The sequence below is a fragment of the Mytilus galloprovincialis genome, chromosome 10, assembly GCF_965363235.1.
Source record: "Mytilus galloprovincialis chromosome 10, xbMytGall1.hap1.1, whole genome shotgun sequence".
In the NCBI taxonomy this organism is placed as follows: domain Eukaryota; kingdom Metazoa; phylum Mollusca; class Bivalvia; order Mytilida; family Mytilidae; genus Mytilus; species Mytilus galloprovincialis.
In genome coordinates, this window is record NC_134847.1 from 82028852 (window position 1) to 82054324 (window position 25473).

The window sequence follows — 25473 nt, forward strand, 5'->3', positions numbered from 1 at the left end:
TGACAAAACACATCAAAAACGAATGGACAAGAACTGTCATATTCCTGACTTGGTACAGGCATTGAATAAAACTTTTTTAATAATAAAAATATACTGGACTGATAGTGAAATTTTTATTTTTACTTGTATAAAAAAAACAAGTTCGGTGACACCATTTTTTATTTTTATTTTCTTAAAACATATAATAAAACCTTTATTCTCACAATTTGTATGAACATTCTATCTTATAGAATTTTTTTATGCACACAAACGTACTTTTTTATGAACAATCTTATCAAATGTAGGCAATTTTCAACGACTCATAGCTTGTAAAAATAGCACGTTGACCCATACTTTTTATTATATTTTTGAAAAAAGCATAGTAATAACTTCAGTTTGGCAAAGTATACGAATATCATATCAAAGAATATATACTTATGATCTACCATAAAAGAAGAGAAATGTAGTTAAACAAACATGAAAGTTAATCTCCAGACCGGTTCATTAATCATTAAAAAAAAACAATATATGAAAGGAATTAATGAATGTCCTTTGCGATTTAACCAACAAGTAGCCATTTCTGTGCTAAAATCTATATTCTAATCTGCTAGTTGGGAAGACAATGAAATCGCAATACAATATATAAGAGAACACTATATAAGTATCATATAGAGGTTGTTCAACTATCTGTGCACGTTCTTTGATCGAACAGGTATTATAAAAATTAATTTCGAATAAGGAACTATCTGGTAATACAAAGTCTGCCGTTTAAAACCCGTCTTATAAGAACATAACTTTTTGTACCATGTTTGGAATGTGACAGTTGTATTCCATTCGTTTTATGTGTTTAAATTTTTGATTTTGCGAACTAATAACTAAAAACTTCGAATGCATGACATTTATAAAAACTTATTTTCATTTTTTTCGCCTAAATTGTCTAATAATACAGCTGTCCCAAAAGGAGAGTACACACATGTGTTTCTTTTGAAGGCTTTTTTTAGTTTTCTATTTAGTAGAATAACATTCAATTAATAAAAGACGGCAAGATAGCAAAATATTTGGCATGACGCGAAAACATATAACAGCATAAAATAAAAAAATATATGCATGTCAATAGATATATAAGTGTAATGAAGGATGGTGTATACAGTTTTATATCAACTCGTCAATGAAACTTAACCGTCCTGCTGTTACTGGTGTTTTTCGTGGTGATGTCGTGATTACAGACTCTTATCTCATTTCTGCACCCCTGAAATGTTAGAAACAATAAGGAAGAGTTAATCAGATACACAAACAAAGGAAATTGAGAGAAAATATTTGTTTAACTATCATCTATACAATGTACTTATTTCGCCATGCATCGCGGTTGACATCTTATGAAGTTTGTGGAACATTGGAAAAGGGATGATAGAGGAATCATGCTTTAATAGACACATCATTACATTTTTGTTAATTTAAAACAAACACAAAATAGATTGTTATACTGATGTAAACCGATTTGAAAAATGGTCAAACAAAAGTAGCATCCAAATACATTATTAGATACAGCTAATCAAAATAAATCTAAGTATAATTTTGCACTCTTATTTGGACTCAATTGAAAACAAAATAAAACATTCTAAACACTATAAGATTTATCAAATTGAATTACACAAATATTTGAAGATTATTTAAATCCGTTTGAAATAAGTCAGAAATAAGCAATGCAAACTACATTTTGAAATACTTTTTACCCCATTAGTCCCTAATCAGACACTGCCATAAAAAGAGGGACGAAAGATACCAAAGGGACAGTCAAACTCATAAATCGAAAATAAACTGAAAACGCCATGGCTAAAAATGAAAAAGACAAATTGACAAACAATAGTACACATGACACAACATAAAAAACTAAAGAATAAACAACCTTCAACCTCCGTTATGTGGTTTTAAATATGGTGTAACAATAACATACACAATTATACATTGATTCTTAAGTTATTGTCTGCATACTTAATATCTTCAAACAAGCCCCACTTAACCAATTAGCGTTACATCTTCTGACATCAGACTCGGACTTCTCTTGAACTGAATTTTAATGTTCGAATTGTTATGCGTTTGGTTTTTTTTTCTACATTGGCTAGAGATATAGGGGAGGGTTGAGATCTCATAAACATGTTTAACCCGGCAGCTATTTTGCGCCCGTACCAGGTCAGGAGCCTCTGGCCTTTGTTAGTCTTGTACAATATATGATTTTTATTTTAGTTTCTTGTGTATCATTCGGAGTTTAGTATGACGTCAATTATCACTGTTCTAGTATACATATTTTTTAAGGGGCCAGCTAAAGGACGCCTCCGGGTGCGGGATTTTCTCGCTGCATTGAAGACTCATTGGTGGCCGCCTTCGGCTGTTGTCTACTCTATGGTCGGGTTGTTGTCGCTTTGACACATTCCCCATTTCCTTTCTCAATTTTATTCTTCGGAAACCAGAGAAAGGATTGAGTTTTTGTGCTTTTTGATCCAAAATTAATCACGGTTTCACCACCATAAATAAGTCCAAACCTTCCTTTTATGATATAAATCCTTATGATGTAATTTCATAGAAATCAATACATTTATACTCAAGTTTTTTTCTAAACATATTCGAAAGAACCCAGATAACAACACGCGGTGATGCCAGGTGCTTCAGAAAAGTAAAATGATCTTGCTCTACATGTGCCACCCGTCGTGTGACTCATATAAGTACGAAAACTAAATATCTTCAAACGAGCCCTACCAAACAAAGTTTTATTTCTTGCATCCCCGGTCTGTGCAGATATTTTGGAATTGCGTGACGCTGAGTTTGGCGCTTTCAAAACATCGGATAATATTGAATAACTTATGTTTGCTTTCTTATAAAATGCTTATTCATTACTTAGGGGACCCTAGACGTATTTACATGTGTATTTCTATCCCAAATTCATGTGTTTGGTTTTGATGTTATATTGGTTATTCTCATCGGATTTTGTCTAATGCTTAGTCCGTTGCTGTGTGTTTTACATTTTAATGTTGTGTTGTTGTTCTCCTCTAATATTTAATGCGTTTCCCTCAGTTTTATTTTGTTACCCCGATTTTGTTTTTCGTTCATAGATTTATGAGTTTTGAACAGCGGTATACTACTGTTGCCTTTATGTATGCATATTGGTCAGCCTTTTCTGTTTGAAGTCAAACACGGTTGCGTAAAAATTTTCGTCACACGTTTACAAATAGATATGTAAGAATGCCCAGAATGGCCCCGTTAGCAAAAACGCTTGAATATAAAAAAGAAGATGTGTTATGATTGACAATGAGACAACTCTCTACAAGAGACTAAATGACACAGACATTCACAATTATAGGTCACCATACGGCCCCTAACATTGAGCAATAGTCAGCTATAAAAGGCCCCGAAACGACAAGTGAAAAACAAACCAAACGAAAAAACTGCCTTATTTATTTACAAAAAATGACCGAAAACCAAATATGTAACACGTAAACAAATAAATCCATCTATATTAGTTGAAATTTTCAGAGTCCAAAGCTCATTATGTTGACAAAATCCAGCATAGCGGAGCCAAATGAAAAATCGGTCTGTCATTAATCATTGTAGACTATCATACTTAAGATAAGTTCAATATGTGATGGCGATTGGAAAAATGCCAAAACATAATTTCGACATAAATCAGCAGATGGTACCAGATGTAAATTCAAACTGTTGTTTGCGAATGAAGAAATGACGGAATGGCAAAATGACGGACTGAAAATTAAGGATATTTCATTATGACCTAAATCAAAACGGAAGGACCATAACCTGATTTTGGTTTCATATCAAAAGTTCGGAAACAGATTTTTAGCAAAATATCAATAGGTGTAGAAACGCCTTTTAGATATTCAGTGTCTAAGGGAGAGATATAGAGTTATGTTCTTACCTATTTTTGAAACTTTGTGGTGTGTATATACATGACGAATTATTATGGCAACTATCATTGATAATGCTATGCCTGCTAAAACTATCAATAAAATTTCCCACCAGTCCACTGAAATAAGACAACTTTTACAGTACAAAAAATAAACATATATTGAGCAAGATATTAATGTAAAAGTAGGTGATTTGAATTTTTACTTTGACTTTTTATAAAGTTATCTTTTTTTTTAGCTTATTTGAGCTTCTTTACACATATTACTTCATGAAATGTTCTCCCTTTAATCTTGAAATTGTATTTAAATAACGAATGATAGATGCACTTTATATTGCAGTGATATCAAAAAATTATATATAATTTGTAGGATCCTTTACTATAGATAATTTAGCTGATCTGTAACAATAACATCTTCATGCCTTATATATCATGTACTGTAGTACGCCGCTAGATTAAAACTGACGAGGAAAGGTAACACACGGCCAGCGAAAGCTCTTTATTGAGAGCCCAGGTGGTCGTGTGGTCTAGCGGGACGGCTGCAGTGCAGGCGATTTGGTGTCACGATATCACAGTAGCATGGGTTCGAATCCCGGCGAGGGAAGAACCAAAAATTTGCGAAAGCAAATTTACAGATCTAACATTGTTGGGTTGATGTTTAGACGAGTTGTATATATATATATATATATATAAGTACGTCTGAGTCAGTGACAACTCTACAACAGATGTATCCATCGGATCGCCATCAATGATGGTGATACATGGCTGTGTACATAATGTATATACAACTAGTTGTATATATATATATATATATATATACCAACCCAACAATGTTAGATCTGTAAATTTGCATGCGAAAGCAAATTTACAGATCTAACATTGTTGGGTTGATGTTTAGACGAGTTGCATATACATTATGTACACAGCCATGTATCACCATCATTGATGGCGATCCGATGGATACATCTGTTGTAGGGTTGTCACTGACTCAGACGTACTTATTTATAAATATTTCGGATAACAGATATCCTTCATCAGTATGATTGTCATGTTGAATGAATCATATCAGTCTACTTTGATTAAACTATCACAATCTTGAAATTTATACAATAAAAAAGTTAAACCAAACATCAGTTAAGACGCTTGCATCATTCTAAAAATTTATTAAACATGACATACTGTGGATCCATTTATTTTCGTGGGAACCAATTTTCTTGGATTGAGGAAAACTTACACTTTCGTGGATATTCGATTTCGTGGTTTTGCTAATATCTGCATTCAAGTGTATTGAAAATTTGTTATTCGTTGAACATTTAAATTCGTGGTTCAACTGTACCGACGAAATCCACGACAAATTGGTATCCAACGAAAATAATGAATCCACAGTAATTACAACAGAGACTGAAACTATATGCTTCAAATAAAAATAACAATGTGCGATATGACCTTGCACAATTATAAAACTTTAACGGTGACGACAATTGTGATATATATGAGTTTACGAGAACGATTGCCTCAATAAAATTATTAAAACAGAGGCTGCGTATTTAAACATCGCATACATAATTATATATATATATATGTATGTATGTGTGTGTAAAGAAAGGCAACAGTAGTATACCGCTGTTTGATAGCAGACAAAAACAAATCTGGGTTACAAACTAAAACCGAGGGAAACACATCAACGAAAAGACTTAGATCGACGTCTGGCCTATAATTGACGACCGTTCCTCAAATCGACGTCCAAATCTGACAGCACAATAACATATGAATAACAGAATTGACGGCTAATTTTATGTGCCTCTAATCGGCGTCTTTTTGTAGCTTTCAAATCAGCGTTTATGCGATTCATAACGTTACATTCGACGTTGATTTTTAAAGGGTTAAAATAAAGCACACTTATTTGAGAACGGGACGTCAGATTCGGACGTCTTTTTTAGGAACGGACGTTGATAAGAGACTGGACGATGAACAGAATCTAAAATAATATAGAAAACACAAGATTTGTTCTTGCAAGATAATTGACAGTTAATAGGTTATTTGGGCCTCGCTTAATAAAATTTGCATTTACTTTACGAAATAGGAATCATGCATTCCAATATCGACAATATGACAAAGTATTTACAATAACTTAGGATTTTACATTATAGTATAGAATCGAGAACTGGAATTTTTAAAAAACAAAAAGGAAGTACAATTCTGTATTCTATTTTTGTAAACAAAGAGCTGCAATTTAACAGATCGGGTACATTTTCATTTAATAACACAATATTCATTATACTGAGGCTCCCGCCCTTACATGTATTAGTTGACAAATAAATCTATATGTTTATCTTGGTCGTTGACCGCTGAATGAGCTGTAATTCATGATGTTCTACTATATTTGTAATAAATGTTGTACTGATATATATGTAATGCATTTGGTAATATATATGTAAATCATTATGTACTACTATGTGTATGTGTGTGTGTGTTTACAGAATAACTTCATGTCATACAACACAATAATTCACATATAGGATATTTCCATATCATATATGTTATTTCCATATCATATAAAAATAAATGCACATCATATAAAAGTATTTGTACATCAAATAAAAATATTTATACATCATATTATTACAAGTGCACATCATATAAAAGTAAATGCATACCATATAATGAATATGAGCGTAATAAGACAGCTTTGACGTTCCATACATAAACGTTAATAAAGAGCTATTTGTATTGGCAGTTGATAATGATTATTAAAGATCATTCGATGAGGTAATCATACTTTATAATGCATGATACTACGGATAAATTTGAAGACAACCATATTGTGTTTAAGCGTGTCCTACATAAAACGTAGATTTTACTGTCGCGAATTGAGTGTACCTAGAGACGCGTAACGTGTTAGGTAAACGGATATTTGCGACAGAAAAATCAAGTTGTACGAAGCGAACTCAGTTTATTTATTTAAAATACAATACAGTTATCTCCATTCTAATTCCACATAACAAAGTAAATAATATTTGTAACAATGAAACGTCATATGTATACTCTTGATGTTTAACATAAAAACGAGAGGTATTTATAATTTTCCTACGCTACTGCGTGGTTTCAAATAAAGACAACAGTAGTATACTACTATGCAAAAGTCATAAACGTTTGAGAGAAAACTATCCGAGTTACAAAACCTCGGGGGAATCACATCAACTATAAGAGGGGTACAACAGAAACACTGAAGTGCAACGAAAAACAAACGACAATGCAACATATATAAATGAACTATAAGATAACTGCCATATTCCTAACTTGATACAGGATATTGAAGAAAAGGTTGGTTGAACCTGTTTCATGGCTAGCCAACCCAAGCGCTTTATGACAATGTTTAATAAATGCAAGAACAATAGTACTTCGGACAGAGCAATAAATAGATAATATAATAGTACATTTCGACGTGTTAAACAGAACAACAACGAATACCTAATCTAGGACAGTACACACACACACACACACAACATACAATAATTATGAACTGTGTGTCAAACAAATAATTATTATATCAACGCCACAAAAAGTGACGTCACAGGTATATTTCTAAGAATTGGATAAAAATCGACATAAGGTTTGTAATTTTGTCATTTGGTGTATTTTATAACAATTACATGAATATTACTATGGAATTGTGTCAAAATTGACAAAAAGAAGATTTTGATGCATAAAATGCGACCATCTTGTTTGCTTTTGAGAAATTGCAAACCAATAAAAAATTCGAAATGATGGCTTTCGTGGTTAGTGGAACGAAAAATCTAACCCTTTAAAATATTTGTCACCGACTAATGAAAATTTCCCTTACAAAAGAATAGACCACTTTCGAGTTCATTCATCACCAGAAAAAACACTCTTATGCGCGCCTTTATGACGTCATTTACCAGATAGAGAAGGCTCGGCTGTATCCCTGCACTATTAACGTTCATCAAGCGTCTAAGTGATCGTCGTTGTGAACTAGAAATAATGGTTGTTCTGTAGGTACTCAATGACAATTCCCTAATGACAGCAGTGCTGATTGTCAATTTTGAGAATACAATTTGCCGAATAACTTCGTATAATATAGAATTATAGTTTTCCAACCACTCGGTCAACATTAGAATGGAAGTGACGACGCCCCTAAACGCACAAATGACGTTCACTAAAACCAGAGTTTTTGACGGAAATGCATCGAACTCGAAAGTTGTTTACTGCATTATAATGTGATATCTGAGTCTTTGGAATTATAATCTGGTATTAGCCCAGTGACTATATATATTGAGGTTCGGTGTTTTCAAAGAAGAAAAAAATAAAACAATTGTGTGTTTTTGTCTTACTTGGTGAACTTGAAGATGTCCCCATACTGGTCCCTGTAATTATATTAAAAAAATAGTATGGCTAGGATTTGCAATATCAATCAAAAGTTGTACTTACCTTTGATTTTTATGTTTTTGTACATATACTTCATGTATTTCGGTACTGACGAATACTTAGCTTTTAAATGTGTTGCTTTAGTCGTTCATAATAAATGTTATTCAGAATGAATTAGTTGTAAATAGTAAAAGTTAAGTCGTAATTAACTAAAATAACACACAATTGATAAAAAAAAAGACTGCAATGAGGACATAAGTGTTTTGAGAGATTTCTTATAAAATGACATTATCCAACCTATCTGAAATATTTTCAGTCTACTGAATTAAAGCATGACGGGAGGAATCATATACTTTATGCTTGTTTGGCTTGTTAAATACATATGCTTTGTTGTAAAGATGATTGTTTTGAATGTAAAGGCATATTTAAGAGGAATCGTCAAGTTCCTCTCAGTTTAACTTTGCCGATGATGCAAAAATGCAAACGTACAACGTATTAATTGAAATGTAAATAAGCTAATACAAATGAACAGAGCTTTTCAAAGAGTGAAATATATATAAGTCCAATACAGATCTGATAACAGGTCACATCATTCCTTTAAGCAATGTAAAAACTCATAATATTAAGTTAGTTATATATGGCATACAAATGAATAATCAAATGTGAACGAATTCAAATGAGAAAAAAAACATTGATACTAAGCTTATACAAGAAATTGATGTTTTGGTCCAATTTAGTCATTACGTGCATATTTTTGTGTGTCAAAAGCATCATACTATTTGGCCTTTATTTTTTTTTATTAGAGCATCACTTTGATTAGTCTTTTGTAAAGGAAACGCGCTACTGGCACAAATATAAAATTTCAATTCTGGTATCTACGATGAGTTTATTTGCCCTTTAGAGTACATCAAATAGAATATTGTTTATGGTGGTAGGTAAATTACCTGAGTGATAACACTCTGCCTGTGTCTTTGTGCACGGTAAACATAATGCATCTGCTGTTACTGGTGTCCCAGAGCCATTAACTGTATTTCAATTATAAAACAAAATATAATGCGCATGTCATCTACATATAAGATTCACTAGAAATTTTCGAATCAAAAGAGATGGATGGTCAGACTAAATATGAAATAAACAATTATTTGTAAAAAAATCTGAAATCGAAAAATAATTATTTATACATGTTGACACGTTGATTAAGCAGAAAATGTTATTAGATCAAATTTTAATAAAACAGTATCAATATTTTCAATCAAGTATCGTAGAATTGGAACATCTTTTCATTTTAATATTGAATATTTAAAATACCATCCGATCTCTGAAGGAAAGATTCATCCGAAGTTATATCTTCAAAGAAATGACAAGTTGAAAGGGTGCTGGCGACAGTCTGCGTTACGGTTGACGAGATAGCTCTTACATTCGGAATGGTACCACTGTTTGTACCTGGAAACACACATTGACCATAAAAGGTATACAGGGTGTGCAGAGATACCGCCTTTTCTCTTTAAAATCCTTAAATTATCTATAAATCTTCTGTGACATGTCCATTTCTTTAAAATATCGTGTTATATATCAGACAAAAAAGAGATAAAGGCATTATTTTCTCCGATTTTCAATTATATTTCAGCGATCCAAAGTTTTATGTAAAATTATACCAGAATCTGTGACACATCCTATTACTTTTCCTTGACCTTCAGTCTTTTTTCTTTGTGTTATTTGTTTTTTTGGACTTCCGGTCGATATGATGGGTGAACCAATTTACATTTTTTTTTTATATGTGTGTAATGATGACTGTGTCACTATTGCTCGAGATTAACAAGGAAAATCAACATTTACAATCGAGCTTTCCCTTTGAATTCGGTTAGCCCTGAAACCGAAATGTATGATAACTTAGATGAATGGCTTTCTTTAAATTTTAACATGCATAACCCGATAGTCAATAAGTGGTGGGGATAAAATCATGTTCTGATAAATATGAAATATCTATCTTAGTAAATGTTTTTCTTAAGTGTACTATATATTCACTTGGGTTATCATTTTGAAATAATGAATTTCGGGATTTGGACATAGCTTTTTAAATCGTATATAAAACCCAACTTATCGATATCCCTTGGAGGATTTCGATCATTATACTCATCAGAAATTGACTTTCAGACCTGCTTTGCCTTCAAAAGTAAATGCACTTGATACCGTGTTTCTCTTTTTCGCCGAAAAATAAGCTTTTTCGTTGAAGTTCATACTAAACCATTACTTTTTATGTTTCTGTTAATAATAGTGTCAATTCTATTTAATTACCAGACTGAGTGTTCTAATATGCATGCACTTACTGTGTATCGGCATTTCACAAGGTCATATGGTTTATCTGTTTATGACGTTTTTACGCTGAATCCTTCGGTTGATCGATTGTGTACTGATTCTAAGATGCATGATTATTTTATATAAGCTGTTGTTGGCTTTGAACTAGCTGTCAGTAACCATGTATTGGTATTGGGATGTTTAAGTTCCCTATCACATTTACGTGTTTAATATGTATTATTATTTGTATCCATTTGATGAGTTTAGCCTTTTTCAACTGGTTTTTATAGTAGTTCTTATGTTGTACTGTAATACCACTATCTAAGCTGGTAAGGAGGAGTGTAGATATCTCGCTAACATGTTTAACACCCGCCACATTATGTGTGTATGTTCCAGCCAGACAGGGGCCTATATTTAGTGGTTGTCGTTGATTGCTGTTTTTTTCGTTCATATTTTTGTACATACGATAAGCCGTTAGTTTTCTCGTTTTACATTTCTGATTTCAGGGTCTTTTATAACTGACTATGTGGCTTTGCTCATTTTTAAAGGCCATACGCTGACCAATAAATTTTAATTTGTGGGTCATTCGGTATCTTATGGAGAGTTGTCTCATTGGCAATCATACCACATCGTCTTTTTTATATATGTTCATATGTGTTTAGCGTATCTTTTTCGATATTCATTGAGGTGCACCTGACTCCAATCTTAATTGACTAGGATTGTCAGTTTTCCTATCGAAGGTAGGTGGTTATCTCCGGGCACTCTGGCTTCCTCTACCAATAAGAACTGGCCGCAACAAAATAGCCTAAATGCTGTGCAAAAAGTGGCGTTTAAACACCAAAGATCGATCAATCAATCGATATTTATCTGTTTGCGTACACATTAATTTATAGAAGCGGTTTTTGAATTATAATTTAACTAAGATTTCACCATACCTGCTAATAAGTAATAATAGAATAAATCGTGAGTAACTTTGATAATCCTCATACACAGATAAAAGTACTCAGCTGAGCCGGTTGGTGAGGAATGGCTGTTATCACTTCTAAAGAAGAAAAAAACTAGGAACATTTTTATTGAAGCGTATTAGAGCCAGACAACTTTTTAAATATTTCTCCCTATGTTTTTGTTCTAACGCAAACCTTCAATTAATTAATTACCTTATCGACATTAGTTTTGTTTTTTAATTTGAGAATTACAAGTATAGTCGTCTTGAATAAGGTATTGACAATTCACTTGGAACATCAATATATACCGTACACAGCCAATTTTGCATAGGTACTATGTCTGTACCAAAAATCTGTAGTACTGGAAATCTACTTTTCATACTCAGTACTATTTTGTTACTCTAAAGGTTTTGTAATATTAAGGTAACTGTATCTACAGTACTTGATTTGTATTTGAAAATTTAAGTACTACATATTTTTGGTTACAACGTTACATTTTAAGCATTTTAATGGTATGTCTACTTCAAATCTCTTAATATTATGATTTTAAAACATGGAATATTGTGATCGCTTTTGGTATTATTTCAGTACCAAAATTTTAATTACAAATCAAGTACTGTAAAATACAGGTACGTACATAGTACAATAATTTTAAAGTAAAAAAATAGTACTAAATATCAAAGGGTAAATTTTCAGTACTACAGATTTCAAGTACAGAAATAGTACCTATGCAAAATTGGCTTGTATGACACTTTCCAAATAGTAAATCCTGGATAATCATAGGTATGTTCTCTGTCCTTCTTGGAATTTCAATCAAAGATGAATTAATTGATCTTCAATAACTGTATTAGATTCTTGAACTACATAGGTGTAATTGCGAACAACGATATAGTGCTGGGTCTTCCAGGTGCTCCAGGAAACCTCTTTCGAAATTATTAACATCTGTTTTATCAGTTATTGTTGTTTCAAAGGCGGCATGAGGTGGCATGAATTAGAGGTGAAGACTTAACAATTCTAAAGATCTTTTAGAGTACATGCAATCTAAGACTCTTTCATCTTCCAGTTCATAGACTAAATTGAAAGATTTGGAATTGATTTGTGTCATAAAATACATTATCAATGTAGCTACAAGTATCTTGCCTTAGGGATGAATAAATCCTACTTTGTAAAGAATCACTCTGATTCAAACAAAAAATTCGCTGAAACTAACATTATCAAGATGATTGATTTCTTGATTGACAACATATTTGTTACGTTTTGGGGGCGTGTTTTCAACAAAATTTCAGCATTCTGATTGGAACCTATTGTGTCTCGTTTCTTGTCAGACTTGTTCTTTTGTTATTTTGAGGGTGCTTTATACAGGAACTTGATTGGAAGAAGTTAACAATATCATAAAAAGGTACTTTCCGCTATATACGTGATGTTCTCAGTCAAGATGCCTAATATCTTGACTTACATCTAGGAATTGACAATGAGGGTCATTTACATACCAAACGTTACGAATAAAGATTTCAGCTTCTCAATTGTGAACTTTCCATTTCTATGAAGCAACATTCCAGCAGCCCCTTCATACCGAGTATATATCTCCCAATTGATACGATATTCCGGGGCTTGTATTTCCAATCATGATTTCCTTGATAGCAAGTTGTTGCTCACAAGGAAGCTATATTCAACCAAAAGTTCCAAATAGTGAAGTTGAATCATCCTTTTGTAAATTTTACGGACGCTATCATGAGTTGATTAACATGTAACATTTATTGAATATCCGTTTCACAGATGATATTGAATATGTTCCTCACTACTATCCTGTTCCCTTTTCACGAATATGACCTACCGAATTAGACTATTTACCGGGTTTGTAATAACATGAACATACCCTTCCAGAGCATCTGAGACCTCCCCTTCATTTTTTGGTGAGGTTCGTGTTGCTTAGTCCTTCTAGTTTTCTATATTGTGTCTTGTTAACCATCATTTGTCTTTTTGTCTTTTTTTTCATGCAATGGCGTTGTCAGTTTATTTTCAAATTAGGAGTTTGACTGTCCCTCAGTGTGTATGTGGAGTTAACACTGTTGTTACTGTTGATACAGGTTTATTGGAGGATCTTGTGCCAAGATGAACTCCAAATGCACTCTTCGATAAATATGTATATAGAACTTCTCAACCCAAAACAACGTTATAGTCGCGACAAGATGGATGAAAGTGCTAGGCTATACAGCAATCTTAAAACTTACTTGATACTTGTAATTCCGTTATATAACTCGGTTAACTGTTGCAAAAAACGTCACATAGTTTGTTTTGGTTCTAATATTCTTGGTATTTAGATATAAGCCTTATGAATGTAACATGTAATGGTATAAGAGGAAAATCCATGTGGAAGCACAACGTTTATTAACAGGTTTTTTTTTCAAACAGAATAAATTGCAGCATTATTCTGACTATTTGTTACTAAAAAACTCAGATGTTTAACGTACAAAAATAAAGATGTTAACTTACATGAAAACACTAAGGAATACAAAAAACATCATATTCTGTATACAATATTATAGTATTAATGAATGGGTGTTTTTATAATGGCTCTGTTATATGTCCAAGGTCTGTAATAATGGTCGAGAAAGTCTGTAATGGCCCGAGGCAACGCCGAGGGCCATTACAGACATCCGAGGCCATTATTACTGATCGAGGACATATAACAGAGCCATTATAAAAACACCCATTTTTTAATACATTTATTAACCAACTGAATAAAAGTATATGTGTTAATATACCAAATATCAAAGATATTAAGTTGACAGAAGTTATGTGTTGAAAACAGGATGAACAGTGATCCCTATATACATGTATGGTTCTTTAATGTTGGTTGCTGGTTACTAAATTAAATAAAATACAAAAAAGTATTATATTCTTTACAATTTAATTTTATTAACTTTATTACAAAACCTAACTGTGCTTTATACAGACAAACCGGGCATTAATACAGGGCCATTACAGAAAAACAGGGCCATTACAGAAAAAACAGGGTCATTACAGAAAAACTGGGCCATTACAGAAAATATATAATTTTTGGCAATAATGTACTTAGTTGGTTAATAAAAAAAGTATTATAGATGGAAAGTCATGTGTTATCCAATGTTATAAGACTGGATTACTTATACGATTTTTAAAATGCATTTCATATGAGTAAGTGAGTCAGGCTGATGAGACTCACAATAAAACAAACAATACATTACCCAAAGACATATACATTATCGGTGTTACCAGTACAGGTGAAATCTTTAAAGCTTGTCCCAATGTATGAGAACGAAAATCCTTTTAATGTTTTGGTTCCAAAAGTAAATGTTTGCTTGGTGACAGAATCTTCCCACGTGCTGCCTTGTAATTCCACTGGTAAACCTGTACATACAGCATCTGTAATTGAAATTCATTGCATGAGAACAGTCACTCAGTTATTCTTTTCTTTGAATATTCATTACATGACCCGTCAAAATGGATAAGTAAGACGATTTGTTTTACACGATGATCATAGTATGTATTTAGACGTGCAGCACATTTGATGACCAGTTTATCACCGGCATTGTATAAGACCGTCTGAGGCACCGTTCTTACACGTTATATTCCCACATTCCAAAAAGACTGAATCTGCATTGACTGTTTTCACTACATTTTAAAAAAAATACTATAATAATATTTCAAAGATGGGATATTCAAACTCATCAGTTAAAAATAACTTGACAACAAACAACACGTCGAATTTGGAGACAACACATCTGTATTCTTTCGTTTCGAGAGAGAAGCAACAAAACTACAAAATGTATGTCTGACGTTACAAGATGCATGCTGTATGTTTTGACCTCTTACATAAATGTCAAATTATCAATGGTTGTAGCAAGTATGCCTTCTTGGTCTGAAATGTGATTGGACATTATCCGATTAACATTTACCTGCCTTTTCTTAATGTATCAGGTACGTGAATGACTTGTCTAGCGATTTTTAAATGAAATTTTTTCACGTAGACCTTTAAGGTGGTACCTAACACTACAGGGAGATAACTCTGTAAAATCAGCTCAACGTTTTGATTACGTTGTGTTGTTAAAGGAATATTAAGCTTCTCAATGATCAAAATAAGTGTGTGTTAAACTACAATATAACCAGTGTAATTTTTCTGATAAAGCGGTTGGTTCAAATTTAACATCTGAGACCTCCTATCCATTTTTTTATGGTCATTATTAAAACAACAAATATGTTGATGATGGTCGTAACTTAAAATTGTGATAGTCGTATTTTTTTTTTTTTTATTAAATAGGACTAAATAAAGCAAGTCAAGAGCTTTAAACGTGTCTTTTTTATATGAATATATGATATGATATATTTATGAAGTTTTATTTTTATTTTTGCATACAACGTGTCATAAAGAATTTCGGTCAGTGTACAACTTAATGAATTCAAAATTTTTAAAAGTTTTCAAATATTAGTGTTGTTTCTTTTTAATTTTGATTAAAGTTTTAAAATATAAAAATTCCGATTTTGTTTTAATGTATTGGACCGAATAAGGCTTGTCAATAGTTTTAAACGTGTCCTTTGTTATATGAATATATTATATGATATATATGTGAAGTTGTTTTTACCAAATAATAAAAAGTAAAAGGGATGAAGAGATGGGGTACATGTTCAGTGCGAAACGGAAAATATTTGTTTAATCTTATTTTATTAGCTGGTATTTCTCCCACCAGCTGAAGGAAAGCTTTTATTGTTGTAATCCATAAGTCTGAAGATAAAAAAGACATATGCAATTATAGAAGTATTTCTATTTTAAACTGTCTATCAAAACTATATAGCTCTATTTGAATAAAAGACAAATTGTTAAAGCATTATAAGTATAGGTTCTCCAGTCATCATTTTGGATTTCGTTCAAATCATAGAACGTCTGATGGCATATTTGTTTCAAAAACTCTTGTCACCAAACATTTGGAAAAAAATAAGACAATTACTTATTTAACTCTAATAATACTAAAGCAGCTTATAAGTCTTTTTCAAACATTTAATATTGATTTTTAAAGTTTACAAAAGATTAATAAATGAGTTGAAAGCTTGTTTTGTAGATTTGCGTAGTACTTTTGACTATGTTTAGCATGATGACATGTTGTAAAAATTGAAAAATGATGGTGTTAGTGTGAAATTTCATGCTATTTTGAAAAACATGTATATCACAATCCGCACTGAAAATTAGTACTACACACTCTTTTTCCAAATTATTAGAGGTGTAAGACAAAGGGACAGTTTAAATCCTACTTTTTAGCTCACCTGGCCCGAAGAACCAAGTGAGCTATTTTCATTACTTGGCGGCCGTCGCCCGTCGTCGACGTCAACTTTTTACATTTTAAACTTTTGCTAGAGAACGCCTGAATGGTTTAGAACCAAATATGGCATGAATATTCCTTATGAAGTACGGACCAAGTTTTGTTACTTTTTTATATTTTTTTTCATATGATTTTCAAAAACCAAAAGGAGTCAGGTGAGCGACACATGCTCTTGAGAGCCTATAGTTTTAATTGTCATATTACTGATTTGCATTTAGTTTTGGGTGAAACTTGTAACCCTCCAGTTCCTTATACTTCGAGTATCCAAACTCTCAGTTTCGAAGATGATTTAGTGTTACTGTCTTAGACATTCTATGGGCTTCAAAACGCGTTAGAAAAACTAAATACCGAAGTACTGGCTACTGGGCTGGTGATACCTTCGGGGACTAACAGTTCGACAACAGAGGCATCGACCCAGTGGTAGTAATAACATTTACCGTACCAATTTTCCTGCACCAGATGCGCATTTCGACAATTCATGTCATAAAATGTGCTCTATTATTCTATATATTGTGTTGCATTACATTATATTACATTATATTGCTCGACCCTTATGGGTGTAATTTTGCAATAAAAATTATATCTATATCATCACCGTCTTCATACATGCAGGTCAAAAAATTATTTATTGAATGAAATCAAATCGGTAACCACTGATGGATGCCGTAGAAGGTCCATATGAGTTTTGAGTGATGATTTCTTGACATGGATTGTAATTCTGAATCAACCGGGTCGCAAATAACCTTGTGTTAGCTTCGAAATTAGGAGGTTGTTGATACATTATCGACGCTGATATCCACTATACACACTGAACTTAAGAATGGAATCAAATACATGTATGAGTAGCATGTAGCCGGGATAATATTGAAAGACGGAACTGTTTGCTTCAACTCAGAGTTTATTAACATGGTTACGTGCACAGTACTATAAAATACTTCGAAAAACGATCGCCTAAATACTCGAGTATCAGTCATCTTTATGGACATAAGATACAGCTTTGATTCCAGGATGAAATTTTGATCAATAATTTGCATATAGGCTATTTTATAATTGATAAATTAAGTATGTAATAAAAATATACCTTCATGTGCTTCTTTTTGTGTAAATTGAGGTCGAGATTTCGGATATTTGCTTAACTTTCGGATTTGTGGACACATTTTCCTGACGACATATATATAAATAAAATTTTTTGTTTTAAAAGATAAACAAAAAAGTTACGGTCATCTTTAAAAGTTTCACCCATCTTGTCTCGGTTACGATCATCATCCAAAATACTATAATTGAAGTTACCACCATCACACATTTAAAGTTACGACCATCATGCTTGAATTTTTGAATGACTATTTTACGAAAATTGGAATGATTGTATGTATCAAATTTGGTTTCAATATAAACGCACTCACGAACAGTGTATATGAGACAAGAGGTTAAGCTCAAATGAACCTTTTACTGCAAGAAAATCGGAAAAGAAAAACTGATCCCTAGAGTTGTCTCCAATCTTCGTATGGTCGTTATTTTAAGTTACGACCATCCGCTTACCACCAGTGAAGGAAACAACATAAAGTACATAGAAATACCGTTAATTTAAAACAAAAATAAGAAATTTTAAGTTTAATTTATTTTGCAGTTAAAACCAATTCTACGATTTTCTATAAAAAAATATTATGGTCGAGTTTTTCTTTAAGTGGATTTATAATTTAGCATGGAGTTACCGAACTCCTTTTTTTATATATCAGCCGTTAAAAGATAGAAATTGCATGATATGGTTGAAAAGGAATACGCAAATTCAAGTCTCCAGTAATGGTGATTATATTTAGTTAGGTGTTTGTCTTCGCTATTGATTGTGTTTTTATCTTCATGATTTATTATGTTTTCATTTATGACTAATTCTGTTGTATTATTTGTGATTGATAATGTTTGATTGTGTTGTGATTGGTTAAGTTGGTATTGATGATACATTTGTGTTGGTCCTTTTGATTATGTGATTGTCCTTTGGGATTACTTTTTTGTTGGTCTGTGTGATTTATTTCGTGTTGGATGTTGTGATTGAACGTGTTGGTATTTTGCATTATACATGTCGTCGTAATTGGTTGTGTTTTGTTTTGTGCTTGGCTGTGTGTGCTGTCTTTGTGATTGGTTGTGTGTGTTTTCGTGTTTGTGATTGGATTTGTTTTTGCCGTTGTGATTCGTTGTGTGTTTGTCTTTGTGATTTTATGTTAGTCTTTGTGCTTGACCGTTTTTTAGTCTTTGTGAATCATTTTCGTTAGACATTACAATTGCGTGTTTGTTTTGTGATCGTTTGTTTGTTGTGTTATCTAGTGATTGATTTGTTGTTTCTCTCATATATTTAGTGTTAAGGTATTGTGATTGGTTGTGTTTGGTTTTTTGTAATTGTGTGTTTGTCTTTATTTTTGACTGGGTGTTGGTCTATGTCATTTAATGTGTTGTTGTCTTTGTAATTGTTTTTGTTTTTGAGATTTATTTGTATTAGTCTCTATAACACTACACACCAGTAAAATTCTGAAATGGCTTATATGTTTACTCTACCAGTCTGAATTATTCTGAAGTTTACTTAATAACATCAACTGTAGTCTGAACCATACTTAACAATCTGAACTTGTACTAGACCAGAACTTAACCATTTTATACAAGTCTGGACTATGCTCGACCTAGTCTGCACCATACTCGACCTAATCTGAGCCATACTCGACCTAGTCTTAACCATACTCGACCAAGACTTAACCAACTTAGACCTTTTATTTGTATCTATCAACTGAATTTTATTAATTTAGGAAATGTTTTTAAAAAAATGAAGTTTGAACAACAACTTGAAATTAAAATTGTATCCAATATAGTATTGAAATTAAAAGGAGTAAGTTCAATAAGACCCCTTTTTGGCCCCAAAATATAGCATTTTAAAAAATTGTGAAAATGTAATCTTTTAGCTACATTTTGGAAAGTAAAATGCGTCTGCTACATAAATATGAGCTGTTTTTGACAATACAATGCACAAATATCGCGTTCTAGCATCATTAAGTTTTAAAATCTTCAAAATTTTATCATTTTGGTTAAGTTTTAGACGGTGTCCGTCTAAAATGAAAATGGCCGCATTCGTGTTCATTCATAATATAGAAATATAAGTTGTATTTGATGATAATACAAAACATATATAAAGGTTAAGGATGAACACGGATGCGGCCACTTTCATTTTTGACAAAAAACATCTGAAAAGTTAAGTTTTTTGGCATATTTGATAGATATTTCATATTGAAGCTTGCATCAGAGCGTTTTTAATGACTAAACCAGTTAAAATCTTTCACATAAAATAATTGAATCGATTGAAATAGACACTTAAGTGTTTAAAAAGTGTCCAAAACTTTCGTTAGATAAACCTGAAATTTGAGGCCAAATATCTGATTTTTAAAATATCAAATACTAATAAAACAAGCTGTTAAAATAATCTAAAAAAAAATGAATTGTGACTAATATTTTCAATGTTATTAATGATCCTGAATGTTTCAGAAGTATTTTATGTTAACTGGACTATGTTCACCATAAACTTAAGTTTTAAAAAATAACTTAAAGAATTATTTAGTGTTCTTTCACTAATCATTAAAAATTTTGTGACAATTTCAAATGCATCTACCCCATTGAACTTATTGTTACAGATCAGCTCAATTATCTATAGTAAAGGATCCTACAAATTAATGCAAGATACAGTCACAGAAAATAATTATATTTATAAGTACGTCTGAGTCAGTGACAACTCTACAACAGATTTATCCATCGGATCACCAGCAATGATGGTGACACATGGCTGTGTACATTTTATATATACAGCTCGTCTAAACATCAACCCAACAATGTAAAATCTGTAAATTTGCTTTCGCAAATTTTTTGTACTTCCCTCCCCGGGATTCGAACCCATGCTACTGAGATATCGTGACACCTAAATGCCTGCACTGTAGCCGTCCCGCTAGACAACACGACCACCTGGGTTTCACAATAATAAAGCTTTCAGTGGCCGTGTGTTACCTTTCCTCGTCAGTTTTAATCTAGCGTCGTACTACAGTACATGATATATAAAGCATGGAGATGTTATTGTTACAGATCTGCTCAATTATCTATAGTAAAGGATCCTACAAATAATATATATATATAAAATACTATATAAAGCAACTATAAAAATAAATTTTAGAAAATGAGACCTTAGTTTTGTTTTGTCAAACAAAGCATTAATATAATCATGATCATAGAATTTCTATAGCAATCCTTGATATTCTTTTTAAAAAAGGAAATGTGTTTCAGAGTAACAGTCAAAATAAATTTCAATTAAATTTAAATAGTTTTTTGTTAAATTAAAATCATGGGATACAAAACGCGCTTTAATATGGTCTAACTACCTAAGTACATGTGTGTTGTACAGGTATAAGCAGTAAGCCCTATTTTCTTAAACTCGTGTATTACTTAACTACATTGTAGTATATTCAAAAGGCCTTGTAGTATATTCAAAAGGCCTTGTTATTTGAGTAAAGCAGGATGTTGCAATTTTGAATAAATGTTATTTAGAATTTGATACCTCTTCTAACCAGATGTGATCATTTTAAATTTAATGGGTTTGCCCTAAGCAGAGTTTTTTTATAATGAACTTTCTTTATTGTAACAAATAGACTAGCACAACATGTATGGACAAAGGTATACATAATGGCATATTCACACAATTAGTAAATAATAAAAACAAAAAATGAATACTTATGATGGTGCAACAATAGGTTGAAAATAAATAATTATCTTATAACATTAGAATCTTTTATGTTCTTGCAATATCTATAAGTAGTGTTTCAATCAAAATTTAACATTTATTATTTATTTTATAATAGGGGCCCAGGGACTCCAGTATTTGTTATATAACTCTACATGGAGATTTTTTAATGAATTGTATTTTTCTAAGTTCAAGTACTTCCTTTAAATATTTTTTTAAACCATTTAAATTTGGCAAAACTCTTGTAATTTTGTTTGGTAAATATAGTATTTTAAATGTAGAATAATCTTTTTTTAACAAATTCAATTTAACATTTTCGTAGATACCAAAGAGAATAATCATGATATTCAAAGGCAGTTCAATATTTGTCATTTCAAAAATCCAGATATGTAGTGCCAGCCAGAGACTGGGTACCATCGACCAGTTCCAAAATAAATGTTCTAGGGTCTCTGGTCCTGCTTTACAAAATGTACATATGTTGGTACTATTTATTTTCATTTTGTAAAGCAGTGGAGTAGTTCTTAAAATTCTATTGATAATGCTATATTGGAACCAGCGAGGCTTAGTGCTTATAGTATATTTTGTACACGAAGTGTGTATTTTTTTCCAGTAAATACCAGTCATATTAAGATGGTTCTACCATTTTTTCCTTTGAAGCAAAAGTAATATAATTCTCATTCAATACTTTGTACCCCAAAGCAGACTTAATACTTATACTTCACCACTAATAACAAGAACAATTTCATTAATTTCTTTAATTTTATCACTTTTTGAAATAAATTATAGATAATATAAAACAAATGATTCCACATTATGATAATAGATATATATCTTATATAAGGTTAAACACATTATTGATGTTGTTGTATGTTGTTATATGTCAGTTAAAAAGAAATTTATTTTAACAGTTAAAAAAAGTAGAGGTTATTTGATTCAGTAAGGTTCAAACTGGTCGAGTATAGTCTTGACCTTTGGTTAAGTATGGTTTAGACTGGAAAAATAAGTCGAGTACAGGTCGAGAATTGGTTAATACTATTTCAGACTGGTCGATTAATAGTTCAGACTATATTCAATGACAAAGATAAGGGTTAAGTACAATTCAGTCAGTCTGGTATGGTTCAGACTGAGGTCGAGTAATGTCAAGTAAAAGTCAGACCAATTCAGACTGGTCGAGTAAACATTAGTACAGTCGAGTACAGATATAGGCTATTTCGGACTTTTACTGGTTTGTAGTGTAATTATTTTAAATCTTTGAAATTAATTGTGGGAATGTCTTTGTGATCAACTCTTACCCGCCATTACATTTCCAGGGTTAAGGAGGTAGAATGTCATTGAGGGAAAAACGCTTTCAACTTTATGTGTTTAGACACGATTGTTAGACTAAGAATAGGGTTTTTGTATATTCAGATAAATCTACTTAAGTTTAAAATAAGTCTGTAATATTTTATAACATTTTTTTAATTATATTTTGTTGTAATACGTGTAAAATGAGTCTTTTCGAATATCCCATATTAAAACTACCCGACGACAATGTTTTATTATTGAAAGCAGCCATCTATGAAATACAGCATTATTTAATATTGTATGCTCTCAGTGATCTTTAACAGTGTATGTTAATACAAAATTCAAGTAAATTAAATTTACTTCGATACAAACAGTTTTTACCTATCTATCAGAACAAGTTATTTAAAAATTGTTGTAAAGAAGTAAGTATAACATCTGACGAAGGAAGCTTTTGAATTGTCTTTTTTTTTTTAATTATTATTTACCTTTTAACTTAATTAATGATGCACATCCCTACATCAAATAGAATGCGAACTGCAACAGTTTATAAGTAGTTTCTTTTTTAATATACATTTGATTCGGTGCATTTATTATGCATAAATTTTGAACTCCATTTATGAAAATCTATAGAAGAGAGTATTTAGATTTTTCGTTTGTCAATTTCATATATAGATTCATATATCATTCTCTTTAAACGATAGTTTAAAACTTCTCCTAAACTTATATTAGATGTATATATAGTTCAGTGCCTGCAAATAAAGATACCAAAATAAAGTGTTGATATGCTCTTTATAAATACTAGATTTACTTTCAATCTTAACATTTTGTTTTTGTTATTTATCGTAATTCTTTAATTAGCCTGATTTTGTGTTCTGTTGTGATGATTGATCAAGTTTGTATTGGGGTCTGACTGTTGTTTTTTTTACAAATTCAATTTAACATTTTCGTAGATACCAATATAATAATCATGATATTCAAAGACAGTTCAATATTTGTCATTTCAAAAATCCAGATATGTAGTGCCAGCCAGAGACTGGGTACCATCGAACAGCTCCAAGATAAATGTTCTAGGGTCTCTGGTCCTGCTTTACGAAATGTATATATGTTGGTACTATTTATTTTCATCTTGTAAAGCAGTGAAGTAGTTCCTAAAATTCTATTGATAATACTATATTGTAACCAGCGAGGCTTAGTGCTTATAGTATATTTTGTACACGAAGTGTGTATTGTGTTTCCAGTAAATACCAGTCATATTAAGATGGTTCTACCATTTTTCTTTTGCAGCAAAAGTAATATATTTCTCATTCAATACTTTGTACCCCAAAGCAGACTTAATACTTATACTTCACCACTAATAACAAGAACAATTTTATTAATTTCTTTAATTTTATCCCTTTTTGAAATAAATTATAGATAATATAAAACAAATTATTCCAAATTATGATAATAGATATATATCTTATATAAGGTTAAACACTTTATTGATGTTGTTGTATGTTGTTATATGTCAGTTACAAAGAAATTTATTGTAACAGTTAAAAAACGTAGAGGTTATTTGGTCCAGTATGGTTCAGACTGGTCGAGTATAGTTTTGACCTTTGGTTAAGTATGGTTTATACTGGAAAAATAGGTCGAGTACAAGTCGAGAATTGGTTATGACTATTTCAGATTGGTCGATTAATAGCTCAGACTATTTTCAATGACAAAGATAAGGGTCAAGTACGATTAAAAACAAAATCAAGTGTTGATGTGCTCTTTATAAATACTAGATTTACTTTCAATCTTAACATTTTATTTTTGTAACTTATCGCAATTCTTTGCTTAGCCTGATTTTGTGTTCTGTTGTGATTGATCAAGTTTATATTTGGGTCTGACTGTGTGTTCGTCGTTTTGTCATTGTAAACTTCGTTAACTTTATGAACACGATTACGTGTTGTTTTGTCGCGAGTGTTCGTGTTGTTTATTTGCACGATCATATATTGCTTTAATGATTTATGTAAAATTAAAATTTTGACTGATTGTGTGTTGTATTTGTGATAGATCATGTTTTACTTGGCCCCATTTTGTGTAGATTTTATTGATTTATAGCGTTTGTTATCGTTATCATGACTGACTGTATTTTGTTTATGTGATTGATCGTTTTGTTTATTTGACCTGGTTTTGTAATGTGTTTGTGATTTGGCCTGTTTTGTGTTGATTTTGTGATTTATTGTGGTTTTTTTTTTTCGTTATTGTGACTTATTATTATCTATCGTTTAATGTGTTTGAGCTTTTTTATATTTTTCCAATCGATATGGAACTTTCTTTATTGAATTTTCCTCGGACTTTAGTATTTGTTTACGGCTTATATTATGCATTATAATATTTTGTACTCACCAACATCCAAATTGAAGATCGCAAATAAGATAAACGTACCACTTAAAATTATACAGCCTTTCATAATTTCCAATGATCATATACGCGTGAATATCTATTAGATGTTTACAAAATTGTATATACTCGACGCTTAGTTTGACAAATTCTACTTTAACTGTGGGTATCGTTTGAAATGAAACA

The 25473-nt window shown here is 31.6% G+C and overlaps 1 protein-coding gene across 3 annotated transcripts; it reads right to left on the bottom strand.

The window, feature by feature from the left end:
• Positions 1-149: 149 nt before the first annotated feature.
• Positions 150-25473, bottom strand: LOC143048575 (uncharacterized). Of its 3 annotated transcripts, XM_076222321.1 has the most exons (8): positions 25294-25466; positions 14745-14922; positions 11509-11615; positions 9587-9721; positions 9223-9303; positions 8245-8277; positions 3905-4012; positions 150-1228 (listed from the first exon to the last, which is right to left on the bottom strand). In XM_076222321.1, exons 1-8 carry the CDS (start codon positions 25355-25357, stop codon positions 1215-1217), a joined length of 720 nt encoding a protein of 239 aa, XP_076078436.1. In that variant the 5' UTR covers positions 25358-25466; the 3' UTR covers positions 150-1214. The 3 variants fall into 3 exon arrangements, with proteins under 3 accessions (XP_076078436.1, XP_076078438.1, XP_076078437.1); XM_076222323.1 differs by lacking the exon at positions 9587-9721 and having other exon boundaries at positions 25294-25473; XM_076222322.1 differs by lacking the exon at positions 3905-4012 and having other exon boundaries at positions 25294-25465.